The sequence below is a fragment of the Hippoglossus stenolepis genome, chromosome 23 (assembly GCF_022539355.2).
Source record: "Hippoglossus stenolepis isolate QCI-W04-F060 chromosome 23, HSTE1.2, whole genome shotgun sequence".
Lineage (NCBI taxonomy): Eukaryota > Metazoa > Chordata > Actinopteri > Pleuronectiformes > Pleuronectidae > Hippoglossus > Hippoglossus stenolepis.
In genome coordinates this window covers 13,340,949-13,368,890 of record NC_061505.1, presented here as the reverse complement: position 1 = coordinate 13,368,890, position 27,942 = coordinate 13,340,949, and the positions used below count along the sequence as shown (strand labels likewise).

Here is a 27,942-nt window from a genome sequence, read left to right as displayed (position 1 = left end):
AGAGGAGACGAGACAAAGTTCTGACACGATCAACTGTAAATGTATAATGTTTATTCTTTATGATAATTGTGGATAATACAAACACAAAAGACAGTGAGCAAACAGAAGCTGGGATCAGTCATGGCAGGTTTGCACATTAACAGTGAAATCATTTCACAGAATTTGATTTGATGCAGCAACAGACACAGGAGTAACTTCTTCTTGTTTTTGTTGATTTGCAGACGGGCACCTGGTTTACAAGGATTCTTCATCCAAACGTTTCACGATGCTCTGAACCCACTGGAGCTTTGGATCCGCACAGATTCTAAGAGACCTCTTTGTCGTAAAACTGAAACAAAGGGGGGAGATGTTAATGTCATCTTGAGGATTGCTATTGTTTTTTTATGAACATTTTGAAAGGATGCTAAATAGCTTCAAGAAATAAGAAAATAACTGTATTTCGGAGTAAATGCAGAAATGACAGAACAGCAGATGTATAATGCACATAAGCAGTCGACCAAAATTAGAATGTACTATTTAAAAGTAATGACAAATAGATTTCCCTCTTCTAAAGTGAAATCAAACATGTATTCAAAGTCACTTATTTACGTTGGTGTATTACACATAATGATGGTGATGTAAACTCATTAATCAGCACTTACAGGACGGCCTTCCTCGGACACCTGTAATCAGTGACTTGATAGGAACTGATTCTAGCTTTCCTCAGTTGTCCTCGGTAAAAACCGAAGCAGCATTCATCAGGACCCAGTCCATCTGAAAAGACAAATGTCGACCAATAAGACAACAACACCTCTGACACAGAACATGTTTAAATATTAACATATAAGTCCGTCTTACTGTTGCAGAGCACTGAGGAGAGCAGTGCAGCTCCCAGGACACACAGCAGCAGGACGTGAAGGGCCCTCATGGCGGCTCGATGTAAATGTCTGGAGATGATGGTGATGGAGATGAAGAGCACAACTGCTGTTAGGGGCTTCTGAGAAAAATGTGTTGCGGGTTTATGTTTATTGAGATCAACAATCTTGTTTTTTAAAGAAAGAAAAAGGTGTCGCTGGTGTGGAGGAGGGAGGGTGTTGTGGTTTTTAAGGGGCCGAACTGCGAGAGAAACTTTCCACTCAGCTTGTTTGATGGATCGCAGAGGAAATGCAGTTGTGGTCGGAGATTCAGCTCAAACCACACACACATATACACTTTATAAATTATTGTTTCTGGTATTTACTATTAAAAGGCAAAAACACCTGTTGACGTTAAGGTACACAACTGAAGATGTGTCTCTAACATCGGCTAAGCTTACATCATCTGGCCTCTTAACTAGTGCGGAGGACCTTCAAACGTACAAGGGATATTCACCTTGTCCTGTGTTCTAATATATATGTATTATACACACACAAACATATTTACAGTACATATACCATACGACCATTGGCCTCACCGTGTGTGCATGTGTGGTCCAGGTATTACTTGTGTTGTGGGGACCTTGGTTTCAGGTCAGGGCTAGGCAAGTAGTTACTATGGTTACGTTTAGGAAATCAATCTAAGACATTGTGGTGTCCTTTGAAGTCTTGGAGACGTGTGTGTGTGTGTGTCACTGTTTCCTCATGCAGAGTTCAACCCCCTATGACCGAACCTCATTTGTAAAATTGGTGTATTGCTCCTTTAACACAGACTCCTCTGATTCAAAGAGATGAACAACAGAAGAAGAAGAAGTCCATCAGAAATTCTGCAACATGACTCATCACAATTACAGCACAGGTCATAATTTTTATACTCAACAATTGACTAAAACACTTTAATGTGAACCTCGAGAAAATGACTCACTCTCACTCTACTCATCATCTGTCAAACACATTTGCTACTTAGAGTTGATGAAAGGTCCTCTGGGAAACGTAGCCATTCAACAATAAAATGGTCGCACCTGGTTGGTTATGTACAGCTCTTTATTTTAATAAAACCATTTCAAGTGAGATACAGTTGCATGGTGACGCTCCCTTGTCTCCATCACTCCTCTGCAGTACACAGGTCTCAATGAGAAAAATAAAGACAATGCAAATCAAACAGAACCCAGGAAAGTAAAGACATCCAGATAATCCAACAGATCGATAACAGTATATTAGACTCCTTCATTGAATTTAAATATGATTGAATTTGTTTTTTGACGCCTGTGGATTGATTAAACTGTGTTTTTTGTAGTGTTAGTGGAGCTGGGGGGGCACTTCATGGAAAATGGCCAAACCATTTAAACCTACCGAGTGCTGATATGAACTGGTGATGCGAGGCACAACTCAGAGGCCTACGTATATGTGCCAAAAGCTTTATTGCAGTCCTGCGGTGAGGCACCACACTTGGTGGGGGATGTGTGCAAAGAGAAGAGCGATCAGAAACCCTGCAGCACAATGAAGCACAAACAGACCATCTGTCGCTAGCCACGAAACAAGCTGAGATGATGGTGATAACTTCCTGTTTCGTTAAATCTAGAGCACATCTCATATTTAAGCTTTAAGTGGTCCAGGCATTTACGTATGAAAGTGCAGTCTGGAGGTGGAGAGGCCTGATGGGGACGTCACTGGAATTACAGGGCACAAAACGGAAGTGAATGCCATCACACAGGTTCAGTAGCATAGCACAAGAGTCGAAGCAGCTTCACAGGCAATAACGATAACAGTTACGTTGAGAAATACCATCACCCTGACAACTGCACTTTTCAGAGACATCAACAACCAATCCGATTCCTTCACTTCATCTGCCTTTTTTCAATTTGACAAACAGGTCTGTGCAAAACTGGCGTTGAAAGAAATAAACATGTTATAAAAAGGTAACTGACAAATCCTGTATGAAATCAACAGCAAGACAAATGTCCACTTTAAAAAATACATCTGATTATTTAAAGGTTCAGTGTGTAGAATTTAGTGACATCTAGTGGTGAAGCTGCATGTTGCAGCTGAATACCCCTAACCTCACCCGCACAAAAATGAAAGAGAACCTGTGTAAACCTTCAGTTATCATAAAAACTCAAAAAGGTGAGAGAGGATCCGCTCCTCATGTATATATAAAGTATTTAAATATAAACAGGCTCATTTTAGAATAAAGAACAATTTGTACAATTTAGGTGAAACACACTAGTGGAAACATCACAAAGATTATTTACAATAAATCCCTCACACCTAAATCTTACACACTGAACCTTTAATAGTGCCGTGTACTGTCTTAGCACTTGCTAGATGGAGGCTGACTTGTCAAAAACATTGCATGGACAAATCTTCCCGCCCCCTACTGGTCACGATGGGGCAAAATGTTAACCACAGAATGCAAACAAGTAATGAGACTGGTGTAATCACAGATTTTTAAGACTGACCAGTAAATCATACAAATGCTGGAGAAAAACAGACACCCTCAGATAGCTCCTGTATACTTTTTTACCAAGATGTTTTCCTGCAACCAATTGTTATTTCCATTTTCTTGGAAAACGTTACCAAAAGCCTCACAATTCCAATTTATTATCTCCTGAGACAAAAAAAGGCAGCAGATCAAACAATCAAACATGTTCTATCTTGTCATTTTTCTTTTCTTAGCAACATGAGTCAAAAGATAACGTGTGAGGACAGGTAAAAGCGACATGTGTTAGCCAGTGTAGTAACTGTAGTTCATCAATGCGAACAACAGATGGCGCAGCAGCAGTGAACGCGACACATGGAAATTAAGGTGCTTTAAAATACAATTTGCTTCCAAAAATCGCATTTCTCGTCTCAGTCACTTCTGAACATGCCCACATATTTTTACGTTAAATATAACTTACACATCCTCAACATATCCTCTGATTTTTCAAGTCATATTGGGGGAATATGCTTCTTATATGTCCAGAACTTGCATGAGAATTGTCACATTTTTAACTTTTCCTTAGTATCAAACTGATCCAGTGATAGCCGTCTGTAAATCTATGGATACACTACAAACAGGAAATGCTAACAGCTTCGGCATATTTGTTATAGTGCCAATTTGTCAAAATAAAAATATATGTGGTAAAAAAGATGCAGCCGATGGCTTTTCTTGCTGAATCCAGAATTTGAATCTTAAGTGTTGTGTGCATCATATGCTACTTGTCCACAACGTGCAATTACGCGCATGACCAGTGGGGGCAGTATAGATTAGGATACGAGGACAGGAAGTTTAAAGAGATGTCACTGCTGCTAGAACTGCCATAACCTCCACATTAAAAAAATAATTCCTGGAGAATTATCACATTAGATATTTAAATGACAAACAAAATTAAAAGTGGTAAGGAATTCCTTTTTTGCCCAGAGGTAATTCAGCCAAAATATGCCCCCAGTGGACATTGTAGTCCTCAAAGTGCACAAATCTGCTCATGAATGATGCAGCTCAAGTCATAACCTCTTATGTGTTTTAGTTGTTAAATCACAGATCTATATAAGCTCCAAACACATTTGTGTGAGGGAGAGGTTCCTCAAAAACCTTTCATGTCACTGGAACAAGTCCCGTCATCCGTTAGATAAATATTAAATAAACGCACAAGACATTAACACTCACACCAAGACATAAGAATCAAAACACTAACCAGATGAAATGTACCTCAAACATATTCGGGGGAAGGGCCAGTCCAAGTCTGACGCTGTGATTTGTGTGTCTCCCACAGTAACACATTACTATTATTATTTACTCCATTTCCAGTATTTTATAAATTTACTGTAAAACTCATTTTACAGGCAGCTTATCACCTCTTTCAGAGGCTGAGCACATTTCATCACTTGTAACAATCTGGTGCTTCCAGAGACACCAAACTTCAAGGGTTTTAACTCCCACAAAACATGAGATGATTTCATGGAATGATTCAGGAACTAAAATGTTCAATGACAAAAACGTGTAAATGAAAAGCAGACTGAGCCCAAAGATGAAATCAAACTCGCAGGACATGGGGGGAATGAAAATACAAAGAGATCCACACATTGTGACATTGACATTCACAGATCTGACTCTGGAGATTTTGTCTCAGGACATTCCTCTTGAGTGGAACCGTTGGCGGAAACAGAATTAAGTGGAGGATTTTCGTATTAACTGGTCGTTTCCCCTGGACGTGAGTCAGTCTGCTGGGTACATGTATGTGGGAGTGTGTGGTACATTCTTCGGCGTCTGCCAGCTACAGTTTACAGTCCACTGCTGGGCCTCAGAGCAGAGGAGGGGTGGGTGGAGATAAATAAGGCCTCGTATTCCTTTTCACATGCCTGCCTCGTCACTGACAGACCCCCTCCAGATACGTCCCAAATGATCATAGGTCTCTCTCAGGTCCCTGGTAAGAGTCTGGAGGGGAACTGGATTCCGTTAGTGGGACCTCCTGATCGCGGCTCAGCGCTTCAACACTGGGCTGCCCCGCTCCTGATCTTTCTGTAAAGCCTGCAGGACCTGAGGGGAACGTAGATATAATTAGGAAAACAATGATTCAAGAAACCGTATGGAACGAGAAGCCTAAGCCGCTGCTTTAACACCCCACCTGTGGCCATTTCCTGTTGCGGCTGGTCATGTGCACAGCAGCGATTTGCTGGAAGAGCTGCTCAGCCGGTAAGAAGTCCGGCAGGCGGGTGAGGAACTGAGCCATGTGAATGAAGTCCATGCAGGTCAGGACGTCCTGGTAGAGACGCAGCAGGCCGAGCGCCGTGCGGAAAAGGAACTCCTCGCTGTCTCTGCAGAACACGTCCCAAACCCGACATGCCAGGTCCAACGGCAGCGACTTACTGTACAGAGTGAAGATCCTGGAGGAGAGGATGAAGGGAGGGACGGGGCAATAGGAACGGTTAATACTGGTTTTGAGATGATAGAGAAATTTAAGCGCATCAAGTGCATACAGAAGAATATTCAATCCAAGTGCAACAGTCCCCCGATTAAACCGCATTTAAATTAATACTTTTTTTTTTTATGCAAACACTTGTAAAAATCCGTTCCCTAAACATGACAGATGTTTTTCATTAAGATCCATGAATCATTCTTTGTGAAATAAACAAAAATATTGGAAAACACCACATCTCGCATTGATATAGTGAAAAAAAAATCCTGGATCTGCCCCCTGATTCGGCTCCATACCAAAATGTAATGGGTTCTTCCCCGACGCATAATACATCCTTCCACCAAGAAATCCGTCCAGTAGTTTTTACACAACTACCTGCTAACTAACAAAGAAATGAAAACATAACCCCCTTGGCAGAGGTAATAAATAACCAGATAGTGTGGCCGAAGTTCCACACATAATACATTGATCACCACCACACCAATTACCACTGTGCTGTGGACAAATATGTAGTGTAGCTAACATTCTGCATCCCCAGCAGGGACTGATAAATTGATCCACAGAAAATTCATGGGAAGCTATTTTAATTAATAAATAATAATTTTAAGTAAATGCCAAGTGTTTCAATATTTCCTGGTTCTCAAATGTAATAATTTGCTGCTTGTCCTCATCTGATATTAAATATTTTAAGCGCTGTCGTCTATTTATCATTATTATTGTTAAACCAAGAAATCGTGTCTCATAACTCAGAGTAAAAATAACTCTGTGGCTGACACTAAAGAACGAACACCAACATGTGAATACCAAGTAATACAAGGCAGGTGGGGTGTGGGTGCTGCAAGTGAAGCCCGTCCGGTTTCCTCAGAAGAACAAACTCGACACTGAGTCGATGTGAGAACGAGAGTTGTTTCTAGATGACATGTATCCGTCAGGGAGGGGAACAAGGTCATGAAGGTTTTGAGGAGAAAAAGAGATCGAATAAATAAATAATACTAGTAGAAAACAGAGGAGCTGGAGACTCACCAGTCGATTAAATAAATATCAGGGGTCAAGTTGTTTTTCTTGAAATGTGCAAAGAGCTTTGGTAGGTTTTCTTCAAAGAACACTTCAAATGCCGAAAAGTATGTCAACATCTGCGAGAGAGAGAGAGGAGAGAAGATGGTCACATGTAGCAACACAGACTGGTTCAATCGGCAGGGCAGTGAGTCAGAGCTAAAAACATAAACACAGGGCACAAACGTGTGTGTGAGACCGCCAAGTGATTTCTGCAGTGTTGACGTGTCTAAGACCCTGTTTGTACCTTTTATTAACATCTGTCCTGTGAGGTCCAATCACAAGTGAAAAGCTCTAAGTTCATCGTTTCACCTCTGGTGTTGAAATGAATCCTAAATGTGTCTCCTGTGATCACATGTGATGAGATCTCACTTAAAAACATGTGTTCATGATGACCAAATTGTGTTTTTCGCACTCAGATGTATGCAATGACAATGTTTCTATGTTAGTGTGCGTTTGTGTGTGTGTCTGTACTGACAAGGCTGTGGTCGACTCTGAAGAAGGCCATCTGACACGGTTTGTTGAGCAGGTTGGCAAAAGCTATAAAGGCATCGGCTGTGTCCAGGTTCAGGATGAGCACTGCTGCAATGAATGACATTCCCTGCACCTACACACACACACACACACACACACAGACAGATTGAAAAAACACGTAAAAATGGTCTCACTTTGAGCTTGTATGTATAGAACTGTAAGTATGATTTGATGTGGTTTGACTTCCATCTCTGAAAGTGAGTGCAGAGAAATGTGCAGGAGCAAATTAACACTTGCTAACAGGTGAATTTTACACAGCACCCTTATTCATCTAAAACACAAATTCTATAAAACGTAAATCAAATCCAAGCTTCAGTCTGAAAGTATCTGGTGAAATACCAACGAAGGCGGATATAAAAAAACAACCTGTGCACACATGTGAATGCATAGACTGTGCATGTGAGGCAGCTCATGCGTTGGGGTCAGTGCAGGAAGTTAGTTACTTATTGACAAGTACAGCGTGGGGAGAGCGTTGGGCTGTGGTGAGGAGCAGAAAGACAAACCACAGCATCTACAAGCTCAACGTGCACACACAAATTTGCACAAATTAAAAGCATGATGTTAAAAACACCAAGAAACCGCTGTCATATATTTTGTAATGCCACTGACTAATTAGAAAGTTTGATGTTGCTTGAAGGCACAGGGGAGTTTAAAAAAATAAATAAATAAAGAAGTTTATGCATTCGTCTCCATGGTGGTATTAAAAATGTAGCACATATCAGGAGATGGCATTAAGCCTTGAGAGGGAAGGAAGACATTAGCTCCCTTTATCAACTTTTTTTTTATCTACAGTTGGTTTAAGTTATTGAGCTTTATGTTGCCCTCACCATGCGTTGAGTCGATTCAATCTTAGACCAATCTTAAACCAACTTAGTCCTGTTTTGATTCTAAGGACTTGGGTTCAGGCTTATATTGTTTCTGTTGAGCTGCTTTCAGTCATGGACCAAACTTTGCATAATGTCTAGGGGCTGCATGTGAAAACGTCGGTCAAAAGTCAATTGTTGGACACACTCTCCGGAGTTGTTAAACTCTGGATAATGTCAGAGTGAGCCCATTTAAGGAAACAACAACAGGAGATTATCCGGAGGATTCACTGCGAGCAAGTGGTCGTGTTGAAGACAAAAAGAATACAAATATCTAATTTACACATTTGATTAGAGGGAATTAACAGGGAAGTATTGCTTCTGTGAGTGTGTGACTTACGTAGCCAACGTCTGGCCGGTAACAAGTGTATGCTCCCAGAATGCTGTGCAACACATCGTGATAGGGCCCGCCCTGGTAAGGAACAAAATAAATAATAAAGACATAGAAACAAATAGACTTAAAATAAACTTAACCACACACAACCTTACCCAGAAAATGCAGTGTTAGATTTGCTTTGTTACAATAATATCAAGGTTATGTCATCCTCTGCTTTGCTGTCCCAAACTAATGTTAACCAGCGTTAAGCTTGAGGCTATTAAGCTTTCTAAGAATGTGGAAAAAGCTAAATTAAACAACAAAATAGGAAAAAGAGATTTCTGTATCAGTGAATTTTTTGTCAGTGATTTCTTTAGTGTATCCTATTATTTGCTTTCTGCATTGGAAACACATTGAACAGGTAAACGGAAAAAGCAGCCGTGATAGCACCATCGTGTTGGCTGAGCTTCTCTCACTGACCTGCTGGAAGATGCACAGTTGGGGGAAGGTTCTCGAGATATCCAGCTTGATCAGCTCCAGGCTCGACTCCCTGTCTGAAGAACCAGCATCTAATGGGAAGACATGGCGGCCAGTTCAGAAACACACAGAAAGATGTGGGCCAGAACTCAGGTAAAAAAAAAAAGCCAGAAACAGTGATTGACAGTTTCTTGTCCATCTCTACCATTAATTTCAGTCTCTGCGGAAGGTGCTGGCGTGGTCCTCCACTTCTCTCTCGCCCGGGACAGACAGATGTTATACAGCTCTGCAGGGAAACATTACAGCATTAAGAGAAGAAGGGAAGACAGAGGCTTAAGGGACTGACAGAACAGGATTACTGGACAGAAACCACTTTAGGTGAAGAAAGGATTCAGCTCATGTGAGGCGATGACAGAAAGCAGATCTCCTGCGTCCAGGGGACATTTATTTTGTTGCAGTACGATGAATGTACCCGTCATGGCTTTAACCTGTGGCTGCCTTCCAGTGATTGTACGGGATGGAAATAATGAGCTTTCTGAAACACGATGTGGAGCTCTACACTGCTCTGGCTGATTATTTACTTCATGCAGAGGGTTTGTAAGGAGAGGATGAGAACTGCAGTCTAATGTAAAGATGTATTGCTATTACAGAGATATCTTAACACAGAAGCTACAGCCACACTACTAGGTTTTTGAAAGCGCATCAACTCTGCTACGGATACGTCTGTTGTCTACTATGTTAGTATCCAGTTGTAATGTTTAAAGTTAGGGTAAAGGGCTTGGGAATTCATTATACCATTAGGTGTAGAAGTACAAGTGCTTGTCGTCTCAAGCCAGACACAGAACTCATTGAAATTCTGCATGTTCGTGCTTGTACTCGTGCTCAGTGGACCATGCTCCTGCTCTAATAGACCTTCCATCTCACTGCCACTTCAGCTCAATAACAAACGCTGAGACAAACTGCCACACTCATCTATGTGTGTGTGCACAGCGCGTGTGTCTGTGTGTGTGTGTGTGTGCATGTATGTGTGGTCTGTTCACACAAATATTACAATGAAGGAAAGGAGGAAGTATCAGAGTGATTTATACTGATTGATTGGAAGAGCAAATAGGTAACAAATCAGTAAAGCTGACAGTTTCACCATTTCTCCTCATTTGCTCGGAGATGCACGTTCACTCCCATGACGTACCGTGTGTGATGTTGAGATCGTTGCCCACAGCCAGGCTCCACACTTTGCCTCGGACACTGGGGGGGATGCCTTGCCACCAGAGGTCTCTCACTCGCCGAGATGTGCACCTGGTAGAGTTTGAAATGTGGGAACAAATATAGTTCTTCAAAGAGCAAAGAAGCACATGTTGGTCAACCACTTGAAGTAAAATTTAAGACCAAACTATGTGAGATTCCACCGCCAAAGACTTTTGACACACTGCAAAATTTGCTTCATCAGCACTTCCAGGCACCGATTTTAACCATCACAAGTACTTAAAAAAAGTCGTTAAAAAAACACTAATGCTTTAGTATGCGGAGAAGTACAGTTACCTACAACAACGTTATAAGGAAGATGATGTCCTCATATGTTTGTCAAGATCATATACAACTATATATATTTGTTCATGAGCAGGCTGTGGATTCTCTGCACTGGGTAAGTAATAGTTAAGAATTGCTGAATCAATGAGGACACTTCACTGTATTTAATCTGGCGCCTCAGAGATAACTTTAGCCGTTTTTCAACTTGGCGTTTTAACAACAGGTTCAGTAACATTTATGAAATTTACAGTGTCTTAAAAAAACGAATACGACAAATGGTTATACGAGCACAATCGTGTGAAAAACAAGAGGGTGATGCAATGATGAGAACCAATTCAGATAACTCATAACAGTACCGATTTCCACCACTGGGTTGGGGTAATGGGCCACAACATCAAGGTGCTCTACTATATTTTAAAGCACTGGACATTTCGAAGGGTTTCTTCTGGGGAAATACTTTGTTATATTTCTGAACTCAGTGAGAGTGGTTGTACTCACATTGTACTCCAGTTAGGCAGTATCTCCTGGTTCCAGACCTGGGCGGCTGTGCCAATGCTCTCCTCAAGCTTACACCGATCCTCCAGCTGCTTCTTCCTCTTCTGAGCCTCCTTCAGCTCTACACACAGGAGGGTGAGGAGAGGTGGTCAGATACAGTAGAGCCCCTTTTCCACACTAACACCCGGTAACATCTAGCTTTTGTCTGCAATGGGAATGGATACAATCGGCATTCACCCCAGGGTCAAATGACTCTGCAGTAGATACAGGTTTTTATCAGCTCAGATCGGCAGTGATGGAAACAAGACGCCCAAGTAAATGTGCTAATTTGGCAAGACAGTAAGGTGAGAGAGCACCTCAGTCGTCAGTGTGTTTATGGCATTGAACATGATGCACCGGGAGGCAAAGAGTCATAAGAGGCATAAGAGTGGGTAAATGAGAGAGTAAAGAGGAAACCAGGCTGAGGAAAGACAGAGATAGAGACGGCAAGCTTTAGAGAATGGTGGAGGACAAAATAAATAGCAGGTTCCTGTATTCAGGTTCCTGATGCCGTCTTGGTGAATTCCGGTGCTCCAGAGCTGACCTCTGACCCTAGACAAAGACAGCAGGTGAACCTTGATTCTTTTGTCACATGTCCTCACCTCTCTTCTTAGCCTGGGCCACCATCTCCTCATACTGCTGTCTGTGTTTCTGTGTCTCCTCAGCTGGCTTGGCAGGCAGATTCCTGTATCACACAGACATGCATTTAAGTAAATGGGTTAGCAGCATTGAGTTTCTCTGAGGTTTACTTGCATTATTCATGTCTGAGTGCTTCTGTGCAACGAAGAGAGGAGAACGTGCACAGGAACCGGCCACGAGCACTTCCCTTTATCGCACTGCTCTGGTGGTGGGAGATGCTGTCAGCTGGGGCTTGGATGTCTACGCTTTGTTAAACATTTATATGGATGAGGTCACATCTTATGTACAGTACTTGACCCTTTTATTTTGTCCTCTAATATCTGACTAACTAGTCATTTTATAACACTGGGTATTAAATATAATTTCTGACTTCAGAAACAGCAATCTCACCTCGCGGTCTAATGCTAATTTAATATCTATAATCTCACACAACTGGGGAAACTGTGCTGATGAAGATCATGTCATATGGATGAGTGAAAGCCCAAAATAAAGTTGTTTTTCAGGATCTGTCTGATGACACATGTGATGCAGTTCCTAATACATTTTAGCAAGTGAATCAAGAGTAAAATCCTGTACTTGTTTAGTCTTACTCCATTCTACAAATACAGAGATGATGCACTATATTTCTACTGAATCACCAAATACAGTAGGTTCACCTTTCTTAATGATTTCTACCAGTAGAGGGAGCCCCTGACAATGGAAACAGATAAGGAAGCTTGTATGTAGCAAGAAGCCTGCAGCAGCTGAACTCAGTTTTTCTAGCCGAGGTGTTAAAATCAATTTCCTGTAAACACAGAAAAACCAGGCTAAATTACACTATTGTTTTTCTTCAACATGCGGTAGAGCAGTACCACTAAATGTTAGATGAAGCCCAGTGAGGCCCGGCATATGTCCGTCTGTTTTTATGTAAACAAAATGCAAATTCAACACAAAACAAAAAAGCAGGGTAATGGAGCCAGGCAGAGGGAGGGCAATTAAACATTCAGCAACACTTCTCGTTTACTGTTTGTGAGACGAACGGGGGGAAGCGGTGAGAGCTGGAATGACTGACAGGGTAATGATCCAGCAGAGGAAGGAGGGCTGATAAAGAAGGAATGATGGGGGAGGATGAAGACACAACGGCTTTATTTTCTGAAGAGTAAACCCCACTGGCGGTGAGAGAGAATGAAAAATGTGGGATAGTCCAACAACCAAAGGATCGACTATGTGTGTGTCTGTGTATGTTTACATACGCAGGTCTGTCCTCCAGTATAAGTGCGGTGGTGGAGAGTGGCTCAAAGTCCAGGTTTTTCCTCACACTCCGCCTGGGAGACGTCGAGTTGCCGGGTCCAGCTCTGCCACTCTTTGTTTCATATTCCTGCAACAAAAACAGAGGATTAAGACAAATACACATAAAATGAACCTTAATTACAGTATAACAGGGAAACCAACTGCCAAGGACAGTTTTATTCAGACTTTCTTTAGACTCCGCTCAGACCGGGTATTAACATCCACCCTGAGTGAGCAGACGCCAAGTGGTCAGCGTTAAGTACAGTTCCTCGGTGTCCTCAATGCGTTCTAAGATCCATCACAGAAACCACATTTGGTTGTTTGATGGATGTTTTGTGTGAATGCAAATTAGTCCTGGGCCACATGAGTGACAACCTACTCAGCTGACGTCCTCTGACCTGCTACAGTTTCACAATAAACTGAACATATTTTTACGATTCTCTGTGCCCATATATTGATTTTGTAGTCACCGTCACAATATAATCACTGACCAACTCGGGCTCTCTCTCTCTCGCTTGCACCAACACACACAAACATCTATATATTCAGACTGGGTAAAAACAACATCATTTGGTCTTCACAAACACAAATGATGCACATGTTTATTTGCATATAGAGCAGGGAAGTGAGATCCGATCCTGGTATTAAAATGCTTCCTGAATGTGTCTCCTGTGACCACTCAGAACGGATGTTAAATCCGGGTCTGAACAAGGCCTTAGTTTCACATTACCGGTGGCAATGACGAATGCACATGATCTACACACACAAATATAGGGAAGTGAATAGTTTGAAGAAAATTACTGGATTTAGTTTCTCTATATCGCATTCAAAGTACCGACAGCCGGCAGAACAGGGATGCGGTTCCACAGCCAGGGAATTTACCACAATGGTTATAGCTGACATTTAATTCCAACTGTAATGATTTTTAGGGAAAAAGGAGGGAGATTGGAAAACATGAAAAGAAATAAGAGGGGGGGGGGGCTCATACATCCACGTTAAGTCACACAGGAACACTGAGAAATGTCTTGACAACCTTGTGACAATGTTCTTATGGCCTCTGAGCATTTGTCAGCTGGTGTCTAATGTGTGTGGTTGCTGTTCCACCCCTGGGAGTGTGATACAGGCCTATAGAAAGAGGAGGCCATGTGACTGTCAGTCTGTTACAGCTAAAGCCACAGAAGAGCATTTGAACAGAAGTATCAGCTGACTGACTTTCAGGTTCTGTGTGTGTGTAAATCCAGCAGTTGGAATTAGAGAGGAGATAGAGCACAAATTGTGCAGGGACGACCTTTAGAGGAGACCATAGGAAGATGCTGCGTTGTCTTACTAGTTAATGAGGAAGCTACTTTAAATAGGGCAAGTGCAACATGAGCGCACGCACACACCCCTCTGTGTGTCCAGAATGTCCTCCAGTGTGTGTCGAGCTGGTTAATAATGCAGGCCAAGGTCTGCAGGCAATCAGCTTAACACTGTGCTACATTCGCATTGATCTGCACAGGCCACAATACAGGCAGAACAATCTATTCTTTCCGGTGTGTGCGTGTGAGCGAGCAAGTGTGTGAGTGTGTTACTGGTACTGATGCAGCACATGTTATTAATCTGCCTTTGTGACGCTGTCTGATGTACCAGAGCCTGATATCTATTGGCCCTGAGGGACAAATAAAGGTAATTGAATCAGGCTGAATTTCTGCTTGAGGAGGGGGACACAACACCAAATCCAAATGAATCCAAATTAAAAAAAGACATAAAACTACCATGAATTACTTACAATAGCCATAAAATGTATGTACAGGGCACCTGCCAGACAGTTCTTGACAGGATGAAAAAAAGTGTACAACAAAAAAAAAAAAAAGATTCAAGAGTTGTACAGTCGTGCTGGTGACTGTCTCAGGTTGTACTTCTGAGCTAAATGCTATAGTCAGCAAGCGAGTCGGGTTACCGGACAAAAATATGTAAGTTATATTTTCATTCGGGTCGGCTACTCTATTTTTTTTATGCTGCACTTGCCTGTAATCAAGCAAAACATCAGATTGTTCATGTTGTTTCTTGATCTTGCAGACCAGAGTCATGATGAGGAGGTGGGGGAGAGGGAAAACGGGAAAGCCTGAGAGGGAAATGCCAAAAACATCTCTTGAGGGTTGGACATCAAGGGAGAGAAGATGACACTTAAGACAGGAAGAAATGAGGGCAGTGGTGCATGAAGCAAAGATGAGGAGGATGCATGAAGTTTGAAGTTTGAGTGGTAATGGAAAACGTCCTGCACCGCTGGAGAGTGGATGTGATTCATGGGAAGACTGCACCCTGAGCACTGGGCTGAGAGAACGCTACACTAAAGGGTGAGTCACCAGTCCTGTGTGAGTACTTACACCTACTTTTCTTTTCATTGACCAACTATATCCTCACTTAGATTATTTTTTTGAAACTGTCTATCCAGCACTTACTCTCCTCCCTTGTACCCGCTTTGACTGCATGATTTAGGATATTCAGGATTATAAACCAGCTACAGGTTTAGTCCAAATCACCCTCATGCTGCGGAGGAGAGACTAATAAGGCCTTTTGCTCATCTTTGTCTTGAAAGAGAACGTTTTTGCGTGGTCCAACATACAGTGCTGCAACAGGCTTAATAGTCTGTACCAATACAAAATGTTCCTGTCCCTACCTAAGAGAGCAAAAGGAGCAGTGGGAGGGACATTCTACTTTAAAGCTGCAATTAAAATACCAGTGGAGTGTGTAATGTGAAATTAAATTCTTGGGGTGAGGCACCTACAAAGAATTTTCACCCAACTCTACACTCCCACTCAGCCTGGACATTTCTTTTTCCCCAGTTTTTTCAGCTTGTTCTTTGACAGCCCAGAACTTTAACTGTTTTGATTCGCACTCGCCACTCTAATCCAACCAATTTACCCGCAGCAGGTGGCTGTTTCTCTGCGAGGACGCTGTGATGAACCCACTGCTCTGCCCAGCACCATATGACAAAGGCAAAGATACACCAATAGTGGTCACCGCATCAACTTAATAAGTGCAATCTTATCATAACCATACTTCCTATCCAACAGTCAAATCAAAGTAAATTAAAATAAGGTATATGAATATATATTGTTTGTCTCTTATCACTGTGAGTCGGTGCTTAACTACTAACATGCATGTACTGCTGCTTGGTTTATTAAGGACAGAGAGTACCTGAGGGAACAGCTGCAGGCCAATAAAAAAAAGGGAAGCAGAGCTTCTCACCCTGGGAATGGATGGACACTGCAGAGACAGGGAGGGAGAGGAGGGGGAGGTAGATAGACTGGGGGGAGGCAATTTGGCATCTGTTCAGCAGCACTGCAGGTGTTACCAAGGTTGAAACAGAAGACTGCACTGAGGTGTGTCTGTGGACAGGGAGATATGTGTGGATACGAGAAAATGGGAGGTGCCAATAATGAGATGAGCAGTGAGACTATTAAAAGCTCAACTCATTACCCAAGTTATAAAAACAAAACAATACTGATGGTGTCAGAGCAAGACTCCGGTTAACACTCAACAGACAATTGTGCATTCCTCTGCTACTCAAGAACTAGTACGACCGGTGAATCAGCACTTACGCTGACAAGAAGTGAGCAGAGAGAGAAGGAAAGAGACTGCACATTATTACATTACATTCTTCCTCCTGGAGATGTTAACTACTTCAACTGCAGCACAATTTGCCTTGTCCTCTTTCACACAGAATGGTGTTTGTTCCCCCCACTTTAATATCCTGTTAATCATCTCGCAAACCCTCGCAAAAAGATTTAGAAAAACTTGTTTTGATTAGCATGCATTTGTCACACGTCAATATCCACCTCTTCTTCCTGTACTAACTACCTTTCCTTTAAAAGTACATTATTTATTGCAATATAATTTTCTTCAATGTTCTCAAACATTGTGCAAGCACCATAACAAACTATAACTACTACTATTTTAAGTGTTCTTCCTCATAGTTGTTAAACTAGTGTAGTGCCTGTTCGAAACCTGCCTGTTTGAAATGGGCTGTTTGTTTAGTATTGAATGCATCACATGTACAAATCGCAGTCGGCAACGTTTTCTTGCAATCCTGCTTTGAGAGACTTTATCGTTGGACTACATGGATTCAAATGAAACATACAAGTAATGAAACATACAAGTAATGAATCTCCCCTACTGGCTCCTGAGTGTTTCATGTTGCTTCATAAAGTTACACTTTCATGAATGGCTATTTCAGAATATCTGGTTATCTGGCAGCAGACAAAAAAAAAAAACAGAGTACAACGACAACACATATATTGTCATGTTTCTCTGAAATTTTCACAGATTTAACAATGATACAAAACCCTTCCGGTCCCACCATGGTAGCCCTGAGCTGTAATAGCTACAACATCCCATGATAACCGGCTGCCAGAGCAACCTGCTTTGTCACACTGGCTTTCAGTAGAGTTCTCTGATTTCATGGTTGTGATGTAAGAGCTCTCTGGGCGCCTGGCTGCACTCACTGACTAGCTGGCTGGCTGTTCATGTCCTCTATGGTTTCGAACTGCAGACAATAGGACGCAACTCCAGTCCTCATCCAGTTGTTTTCTGGGGCCGATTCAAGGTAAATGAATGCGTCAATGATTAAAAGGTGCAACATGGACTTAAAAATACACCAATGTCACAATTGCTAGTAAAACTGTCCAGTTATGCTTTGGGTTGTTGCCTTTGCATCACAGCCACGTCAAAACCCTGCTGGTTTTCTTAACAAAGAGATGAGAGGCCACAGCAGGACACTTAGCCTGGTTTCACTGCAAAACGCCAAACTGCTATAGCTCACCGCCAGTACACAAACTTGATGGAAGTGCAACACTTAAATGCTAGAATATCTTTTTTAATAAGCACTTCAGTGTACACCGCTCAAACACAGGAGAACATCCATCAATTTAATCTGACACAGCAGAATTCATTTCAACAAATACTTGAACGAAAATCAACGAAAATGTTGATACACACCAAATGAATGGGATCTTCTCTCACCCAAACTGTATCCTTCAATACAGTTTGTGGTAATCCGTCCAGTTTTTGTGTAATCCTGCTGACTAAAAGACAAACGGTAACCAAACAAAACTATAAGCTCTTTGGTAAATAGAGTCTAACATCATTTCTGTTCCAAGTGAGACTGACGTAATTATCTTGTTTTAGTAGTAGCTTTCCAGTGAACTTCGCATAATTTAATGTTGTAGACTGACTGGTCGTTTAGTAAACTTGGGCAAAGGCAGCAGTCACACTGTGGGATTTTACTACCAAGTCTTTTAACTCAATAAATGATCTTACATCGAATTATTGTTATTACACTGCATTATTTGATTTCATTCCATTTTTGGACTCACTTATGTAATATCCTTAAATTAACTTCATTGACTTGGCACCAATATTCCCACTGTTGACCTTATTTAGAATAAGACATTAGTTTGATTAGGGTGTTTACATGAGTTGCCAATAGAATATTCCATTCATACATGTAAGAGAGCACGATCTGATTATAACTCATGTCATTACGTAATTACGTCCTAAATTAGTTCGCCAGTTTTAAAACCACAACCTGGAACAGTTAAATGTATGATGCAACTGTATACCATTTGTTTTGTTTTGCAGAAGCTCAGATTCCTTTTATTTTTCCATCTTGTTTGCACCTAAGGTATTCATCATCAAGCAGTTGGTAACTGCTGTATGTAGATGGTGCAAAATGCAGTGAAAACTACAATAGGACTTTATAATTTGATTAAGATGTATCCAGGTCTACATAAAGGCCGGAATACTCCACATCTTTATTAAATTATTGTCTATTTTAAGTATGACCTTATTCTGGTTAAGGTAATCAGAAAATACTGTACTGTTTACATGGCAGCCGCATTCAGACTGTTGGCTTAATCGAGTTAAAATCGGAATATCAGTGTCCATGTAAACATGTGATCACACTTGGTCATTTATAGTAACTGGAAACTACAGATCTGATACAATATTGTCGACATTATTGAATGTATCTGAATAACTTTCAATAGCGATTTAATCTGCATGTAGTATTACCAGTACCCACAACAGTTACCACAGGGGAGCTGGGGAGGAGTACAGGTCTGTATTAATCTGGCAGTTTAGTTGAGACAGAATGAAGAAAATGTACAGTAACACATTGGACTATGAGTAAGGTCACAAAAACACTAGGCAGGTATAGTAACTTATTTCTATCTTTTTAATCAAAGGATGTTTCACTGGACAGCAAAAATAAACAGAGTCCCACTGATTCAGCTGTCAAATGAGCTCTGTGTCTCCTACAGCATCAGTGATAGCAGCAGGAGGAAATCCCTTGACACACTTCAAAAAGCCTAACTAGAAAAGAGACAAGGCTATCATGCTGCTGCACATGCTTTTTGTTGTACTAACATGCAGTGAAGATGGGGGATTAGTCGATCAACGCATCAAGAAAACCAGACATTATCTTCATCTTTCCAGTGATTTAGACATTCTGACAATCAGCATCCTGCACCCGTCCACCATGAAACACAGAGCTACAACGAGCTGAAAGAGGCTATTGTGTGAAATCCGAGCCATCATCTTCCTCTGCTGCCTCATGCTCTGAATACAGATGGCCTCTGATTCGGTTAGACGAGGAGAATGACAGTGGGTCCCCACGTTCGCCCGCTTGTCCTCAGTGTTAAGTGCTCACTCACCATGAACGCTGCGGTTTCTTACAGACGGCCAGTCCTCCGGTGGGGGTTTGATTCCAAAAACCCTAGCCTAGCGTCATTGCTGCCCCTTAGAGCTCACTCCTGGCAACCGGACACCCAGGAGGTGCAATAGGAGGCCAGAGGGACAGTCAAGCTGCCGACAGAGGGACACACCCCGCATTGGAAAGGATGTGGTAGCAGCATGACACCCCTCTTCTCGCTCTCTCCCTACTCACCCCACTCTCTCTGAGCAGTGACGCTACACTGAGCAGCTCTGCATCAGGTCTGTCAATGCTGCTGCTGCGTGTGTGTCAGTAAATCAGCACTGCCGTGTGTTATTAGCCCCGGTCTCTCTGCTGAAGGTGCTCTGCGCTCTGCTGTACCCAGGCATCATAATCAACCCCAGAATAACAGATCAGGTTTCAGCCACTCAGCTCTCTGCTCTCTTCATCCAGTCAGGACTCATCGAGCAGCTGCAGCTTTAGTGCCAAAACAAGTTGAATCTACCAGTTGTGTCTTGAGATTTGTTTCCCTTGTTCCCTGCTTATAGACTGATCTTCTCTGTATATAAATGCAATGCTTGCCCAACAGCAGTCTTGTACCTTGTACTGAAGATGCACAGTTTTTGAGTGTTCAGTGTTCTGGGAAAGATAAAAACTTCCGAGAAGATTTGTTCAGATACAACATCCACTCAGGAATTCATCATATTAACACACAGACCCGTGACAGTAAAACTAAAAGTAAGGTCTCAAAAACCTCTAATATAAAAAGGAACTCTTGTGCTTTGACCCCAAGTCACCAAATCTACACTAAGTAGCTCTGAAGCCATTCTGGAGGACCTTACTTAGACACATAATGTTGGTTTTCCCATGTTTGAGGCATATATTCAACTTTAACCACCTCAGATATGATGATCGATAAAATGCCATTTGCTCCTTTTATAGCAGCAAAGTTATATACAACCATCTTCCTCCATAAAGCCTCTTTTATTAGAGTCAACACAGGATTTAAAGCTGGGGTTGTTAATCCTGCAAAAGCGAGCAGGAACATGCAAGACTCGCCGAAACTATGCTTCCAAAACACATGAACGCACACAGTCTGAAAAAATGCTAGAAGCGGAATTTTCCATGACTTGCTCACTAACTTATGACTATTGTCGCTGCTTCAGTAGTGTATGCCTCTCCGGCTTGTGAAGACTACGGTCATGTGCAGTAAGAGCACGGGCAGGGAGGTCGGTAAGTGACAGACAGGTACGCCAGCCAATCATTTCACTCAGTCCGAATCAAGTTTATTACAGACACAGATAAAATTTAAAATGAATCAATTCAGCCTTACTCCCAAGTCCCAGTAACTCAGACTCGTTTCGTCTGCCACACAATGCGATTCAGAGGCTCAGCAGACTACAGACCAGTTTATTTTCCTCACTGCAGCCACACATTACACAAAGGCCTCCGAGTGCTTGAAGTCACAGATAAGTGGTGTAAATTAAAATGATAAACTTGATCCGTTAAGTTGCTCTAAAAGGAAAAAAAGGGGAGAAGTTGCTGGTAGAAATAGCACGGAAGGTCCCGCAGTAGCTGAACAATAACCCTGGCAAATAAAGCATTACACGGACAGAGTGTAATGACCCGCCTTTGAACAGCCACTGGCAGCACAAAAGCTTGAAAGCTGATCCTTGTTAACCGATTCCTGAGGTCCAATATAAGGTTACAACCACAGAGGAGATTGACTGAGGATATTAAACTCTTGAGGGTGTGTATAGTGAGTGTGTGTGCGCACTCACTTGCTTAGAGAGACAACATTTAAATCCTGGAATTCCGATTTTAAACCAATACAACAAGACAGTCGACATGGATGAGCCTGTCATCAACAATATGCACTTGGATACGGGTCTGGAACCTCTCAGTTCATTACTGATTACACAGGGGCGTCATCAATGGGCACAGACCAAGATTCCTCTGGATGCAAGAGGATTGAAACCTAACGTGTGATGTAAACTATCAAACACGACAAGTGTAGATGTTTGAGCTTCTTTTAGATAAAACATGAGTCCAGTTAATACAATACTCTCACATTAGCAGATTCAACCTCTCCACATCAGCAGGAGCCATCTTGGTTGTTAATGGAAACACTCCAACAGCACTCCTCTGGCAGACTTTGTATCAAACCCTTCTCAATTTAGATTACATTTACAGTTATTTTAACCAAACTTGTAACAGGTTAAATGGCTATAAGTGGTACATTAAAGCACATTAACAGGAATTTTATCCCAGTGTCAACAGCACAAAGCCCACTAGAGAGGGCTCCTTCCCTCATGTCAGCCAAAGGGGAAACGGTAGCACAATTACAGGCTTCTCCAGGCTCTAATTACATACTGCCATCTTGTTCTTTGGTTTATTTTGCCTGTAGGAAACAACCGTGCTTTTTAATTAGGCCAGAGACACTGGCACTGAGAAATTCCTTGTCCAGTCTGTCCTGGCTATCTAACAAAGTGCTCTGAACGACATTGACATTTTGAATTTCAGCTTGCTGAGCAACACAAACACAACATGAATGTGTTTGTGTCACTCAGCAAGCTGAAATTCAAAATGACACAATGAGCTGAGTCTGGCACAGAAAAATAACACAACTCAAGTGCATGTTTAGAAAGAAAGCTATCAGTGGCTAATATTAACCTGATTTAGCTATTGGGATGTATATAAATAGTTCTGTTCCCATTTTGGCTGTTGTGTGCTTGAGGATAATTATCATGTCTTATCATGACTACAACAGAATTGTTTTCATTCTACCTTTTTTAAATTTTGATCTACACTTTTGTCGTTTTGAGAAAGCCACTTTGACACAGTCTCTAGTGGAGCCACAGGCCTTTTTTATCAATAATTCTACAGCAGAATTAGGCTTTTGTTTAAAATGGGAAGCTAACCTCCAAGCTCAAACTGGCACCATACTGCATTGAAGCTGTTTGAGAAATGCTGCATGACTTATAAAAAGGGAACATCTTTTTCAAAATAGCTAAGCTAAGAGAATTCTACTGAGAAGTGTAGTTAAACTAGTAGCATTACTAAGTAGCATCACTGCATGTCGCTTCTAAAACTTGATTGTGTTATAATTAAGATGCTACAAAGGAAGTGTTCCTGCTTTAAACCACAGTTGTATGCATGTTGTCATTTAGCATGTGCTACCATTGACTGTGCACATTATTTTCCGGGTCAAACATTAGCCGAGTCAATATTTAAAAACACACTGTTTGTCTTTCAGTTTGGTGCCTTCTAAAAATAGCTGTAGGACCTTAATGTCACTGATGGTGAGATGTTGCTTTAGGTTCAAACTAAAACACTCAGAAAACAAAGCAAATAGTGTTAAACTCAACTAACTATTGCTGGTTCATGTGATAAATATCCTATCGAGGATGGAACATGGAACACAGCTGAGCAGAGCCTCAGGTGTTTCTATGTGAACAACAAGCTATGGCAGGCTTTTAGCAATAAACAAGCTTGGTCTGAAATTATATCGTCCATTTTTTTAATGTTCAGTCTGTAAGTGGAGATGTGATGTTTTTTTCTGAACACTGCAGTCGAACTACATAAAAGAAAAGAAGCTTTAACGGTAAGACATCTGAATACATAACAGAATTTCTAAACTCAGTGTGTGGGAATCCAATACTTTCTTTTACATGGTTTCATTTTCCTCAGCACGGAATAAGGGAAGAATTTAAGAAATCTGATTTATGCCAACCCTCAATGTTGTGTGAAGGAAGAACCAGGCTCCCTGTGTCATGTTGGAGGATTAAATGAAGTCAAGTTGGTGGTAGATTATGCTGGAGAAATCGGATCGTAAATGCTTAACCAGCTTTTTCACGCATGAAACATAGACTGGGTAAGTATTACTGTCACATCAGAGAAATGTGGTCGAGTATGTGGACACTGGATTACAAAAACAGTGGTTTTAGACAGTCCTTATCAATTTAGTGCTAGCTGCTTCAAAGATGCATGAAGCAAACACTATAACCATTAGAACTCGCTTTATTATTCTGCCTCAAGTGGAAGATCAATTATCAATCATAATTCTCTATATATTATTATTTTACTTCATTTTTATTTTTCAATGAGATTATGATGGATGGCTTTTTCCTTGGTGTCTCGAGCGTCTGTATATTTCTACGTTTCTATGTATGTGTATGCATCCCCCCCCCCCATCCCTTTTCATATATTGACTAATATCTGATCATAAAAAATATTGTACACGGTAGGGGAGTTATCTGACCAGCTACTTGATTTTGTGTCTATGTAAATCTAGTCAACAAGAGACGTTCTTCATTTGCCAGATGACAACCAAACTCTGGGATCTCTCCCCACCAACAAATGAAAAATAAATCAATCAGAATGTTCTACCTTTTGGATTTTCTTGGGATCCTTGATGGGGCCTTCCCGTGGGGGGACTTTCCCGAAAAGCTTCCACCCTGGATCCGGCTGCTCCACTGGCCGACTGTCCTTTACCCTCCTGGCAAACAGGCTCCTGAGAGAGACGCCGGATGGAGAGCGGGAATTAGGCAGGAGGACAAATAAATTGGCCATCAAAACAGAGAGCAAAAAGTACAACACAAGCTATTATCATGGTCTTTACTGGGTCACTTGTTATGGCCCCCCAGAGCTACAGAAGTCTGTGTCCCCTCATAACTACTGGGATAGAAGCTAATAGAAATGAATCACCCAGAGCAACCTATGTGACAACGATAACGTACAGAACGTTGATTATGTAAATACAGTAATTAAGCGTCACACCATTTACGTGCAACCCCAATGATGGTGGCTCCCTTTCCCTGTCAAACAGTCATTCAAAGTGTGGGGGTTTTGATGTTTTTAAATAGAGACTTTATAAAATGCTAATCCGCATCCTTTGTAAAACTGAGGCTGATAGCACAGCAGGGCAACTGTTTTTATCATGCTCATCAGACTGCTTGGCACATGACCATATTCAACTGTTAATGTCATTGGGTGGGATAAGAGATAACGACATGACAACAACATTGCTCATTGTGTGAGGTCCGCTTCTGGGCTTTTTTTGTACGTGTGTTTGTGTGTGTGTGTTTGGTGGGGGGGGGGTCGGGGAGCTTTTATATTATTAACAGTTTAAAGCAGTTATTTGCCATCTAGGGTGAATTAGAGATTAAAAATAAATCAAAATTCATGTATAGTATATCACCCACATGCCAATGATCTAAAAATGTTTTATTTGACTGCCTGAAGTTTCTTCACCCACTTCATGGCCCCAAAGGTTAAATCAGAAATGCCTGCACATCTAAAAATAAACTTCATGGGTTATAGAAATCCTGGAGAAAGTTTTGTGCTTATATTATTAAATGCACAATACCGTTGAAATGTTTTTAGCTTATCTGCTCTACTATAATATATACACACACACAGCAGCTCAAAGAAAACCCATAAAACAACGATACAGCAGCGATGCCTGTAAATTCATGTCAATATTATTTTAACCTTTTTTTTTTTTTTTTACGAGAGTAAAAGTTTGAGCAGTTAATGGTAGAAGTTACGGTTATTTTTTGGTAATTAACCAAAGCCTCAATCGACTAATCAGAACTTATCGGAAAAATGTATGGACTAATTGAAAAAAACAATCAATATAATAATAAACATTTTTAAAAGATAGTTCCAGCTCTAAACTTAACACTAGCACACCATGTGTAACAGTAGTTAATCATTTTTGCTGCTTTCATGGAAGAACTTCACTTCCACTTCAAATTATCATGACGAAAAGTGGTCGACTGGAAGAGAGAGCAATCTGCATGGATTGTTTATCTTCCATCACCTGGTGTTTAAATACCACAGACAAAGCTGCTGAAAAGCCTTCTTTATCTTCAGCAGGGCCACTATTTAGCCAGCTATTCCTTTCATTACTCCGTCAGAGCGGTGTTATCACAGAGCTGTCTGTCTGTGGGGGCTTTAATTAAAAGCCTGAAAAAAGCAGAGCACAAAAAGACGTGACTGAAGTGGTCAAACAAAAAGCCTCTTCTGACCAAGCAAGGTGACATAACAGGCAGAGTAATCAAAGAGTCCACACCCGGCTGTTTGCCTCTGATAAATCTCATCAAGAGCAATTCACCGTGGCAACTGCCTTATGTAATGATTGTGCGTTGACACCACTTGGACTCAACTGCGAGGACCTGAGAGATGTGGAAAGGAGGTGTTAACTAACAAAGTAGTTTCAGGAGGATCAATCTGACCTTTGACCTGCTATGTGCGGCACAGCATGGCCCGAGGGCTCTATGCTGCCTCCAGGGGAGTGCTGACAGGACAACATGCTGACAAACGCTGAGTAGATACAGCTACAGCTGATAGCTGACGGTGTCTGCAGCTGGCTCCTGTGTTTACTGTGGACAGAGCTGTAATCAAGACACGTGGCCATCTGTTGTGCTCGCTGATAACTCACTGAAATCTGATCATTTCTCAAATCTGTCCGAGCAACAAAATGTGAGTGCAAGCGCACAGTTTGAGCACAAGCAGAGTGCAGGCTTTTGAGTTAAACCATTGCAAAATATGAACGTGCACGTCAATGAGTCCTGCTCCCAAACTGAAAGACCCCACTCTTGAATAAAGAAAAAGGGGCTATACTGCAATTGCAGGTGAGAAAGACTTAAGGTCATTTTACAATCATAAGAAAACAAATAGTTATAAAACAATGAAGATCGCGTTCCAGTCTCTCTAAAATTAGTCCAAGTACTTTACTCGAGTGACAATAAAAATAAAACATATACATCTGTAGCATCCAATAATTCTGGCACTTGTATATCAGAGCTTTGCCCTTATGAGTTGTATAGTTTACGAGGCAATGTGTGCGAGACAATAAAATGATCATCCTTAAGCCTGCTGAAATGTGCAGCCATGCCTCCTTGATGCTTCACCTTGTAGTAAACAACCACAACATTAAAACAGGTAACTGTTTTTTTTTAATGTTGTGGCTGATAACGGCATGTTGCCTGTGCTGTGGAATCTTCACTCAAATCAACAGCACATGCTTCTATTACACTTACACTGCAGCATCAGGGTAACGAATCAGGCTAAAGTTTATAGGAGAACAACTCTGAAGACACATGATGTAAAGATGCCAACTTCTTAAAAACTGTAAAAGTCTGCATTTTTAATATTACTGTGCTGAATGTGGCAAACGTAAAACAGGTTTAAAGCCAACATCTTTTGCTGCTAAATTGTCTGAAACAATGCGGCTACTTGCATAAAAAAAACCACCAAGGTGTTTACTGCAAAAACTTATTAACATATGCAACTATAGCAGTTGTTTTTCAGACTATCCATTATTAGGAATATAAAAACAGTCTGTATGTAGGCATGGTTCGGACCATGAGGAGCTGATTAAGCGATTCCAGATAAAAAGTTCATTCCAGTGTGACTGGCCAAAGTCAGACACTCTAACCATTTATTCACAGGCTGCTACAATATCTAATGTAACCAACAATCTGTAGATGAAATTTCAATTTGTCTTTTCTTGGAGAGAAAACAGAAAAGGTGCTGAAACCTAAGGTGTCAAACAATTCTAGAGCAAAACGTGCAGCGCTGCTATAGGCAGTGGGCGTTACAATCCAATCTCTCGTAATCAAAGTTGCTGAACTCTGAAAACAGAAAGGAAGGACACATCAGCTGACATGGAAGAGTGAAAAAACGCTGAAATCTAATCTAAAGAGAGGTGATAATAGAAAGAGGACGTTGACCATTAATAACCTGTGAACTGACAAAGAAATAATTCCTAACACTAAGGTTCACAGACTAGATTTCATCTGAGCTATCGATACACTTCTCAGGGCCTTCAGCAGCATCTAGACACACATGTTTAGGATATGATCCATCATCATATGTCAGATGTTCCACATTTAGGTCACGTGACGACAAACGAGACATCACCATTGCAATAGAGCACACTCCATCCGCTAACACCAGGAGATGCAGCTGAAAGTTTGGAAAGAAGCCTGAGTGCTGTATGAAGATGTTTTCTGGTCAAACTCCTATTTCCAGTATGAATTAAGAAGTTTCAAATTCAAATTGTGAATTATTCAAGAACTGAACAAAAAAACATGCGTACAGTTGTAACTTTCAAAAGCAATGGATTGAATTTGGACTCATATCTCAGATCATCATACACCACAGCACAAACCGAGGGTGGAAAAAGTAAACTGTAACAAAGAATGGAGCTATGGGGAGTGTTGAACTTTAGTAACCC

General features: G+C 41.3%; 2 protein-coding genes across 5 annotated transcripts in view; both read right to left on the bottom strand.

The window, feature by feature from the left end:
* Window positions 1-31: 31 nt before the first annotated feature.
* LOC118102667 (C-C motif chemokine 13-like) lies at window positions 32-998 on the bottom strand. Its single transcript, XM_035149003.1, has 3 exons — window positions 838-998; window positions 642-753; window positions 32-328 (listed from the first exon to the last, which is right to left on the bottom strand). Exons 1-3 carry the CDS (start codon window positions 905-907, stop codon window positions 235-237), a joined length of 276 nt encoding a protein of 91 aa, XP_035004894.1. The 5' UTR covers window positions 908-998; the 3' UTR covers window positions 32-234.
* A 921-nt stretch (window positions 999-1,919) lies between these two features.
* Window positions 1,920-27,942, bottom strand: part of tbc1d14 (TBC1 domain family, member 14) — a 34,851-nt gene continuing 8,828 nt past the window's right edge. For 2 of the 4 annotated variants that reach the window (XM_035148994.2, XM_035148995.2), the window contains 12 exons: window positions 24,087-24,210; window positions 12,967-13,091; window positions 11,698-11,780; window positions 11,060-11,177; window positions 10,224-10,330; window positions 9,240-9,320; window positions 9,038-9,126; window positions 8,582-8,653; window positions 7,323-7,451; window positions 6,815-6,924; window positions 5,501-5,759; window positions 1,920-5,412 (listed from right to left, as the gene is read on the bottom strand). In XM_035148994.2, coding sequence (XP_035004885.2) covers window positions 5,356-5,412; window positions 5,501-5,759; window positions 6,815-6,924; window positions 7,323-7,451; window positions 8,582-8,653; window positions 9,038-9,126; window positions 9,240-9,320; window positions 10,224-10,330; window positions 11,060-11,177; window positions 11,698-11,780; window positions 12,967-13,091; window positions 24,087-24,210 — 1,354 coding nt within the window. In that variant the 3' untranslated portion in view covers window positions 1,920-5,355. Of the gene's footprint in view, window positions 5,413-5,500; window positions 5,760-6,814; window positions 6,925-7,322; window positions 7,452-8,581; window positions 8,654-9,037; window positions 9,127-9,239; window positions 9,321-10,223; window positions 10,331-11,059; window positions 11,178-11,697; window positions 11,781-12,966; window positions 13,092-19,698; window positions 20,094-24,086; window positions 24,211-27,942 lie in introns of those variants that run through there. The other 2 variants (XM_035148996.2, XM_035148997.2) reach the window with 2 other exon arrangements.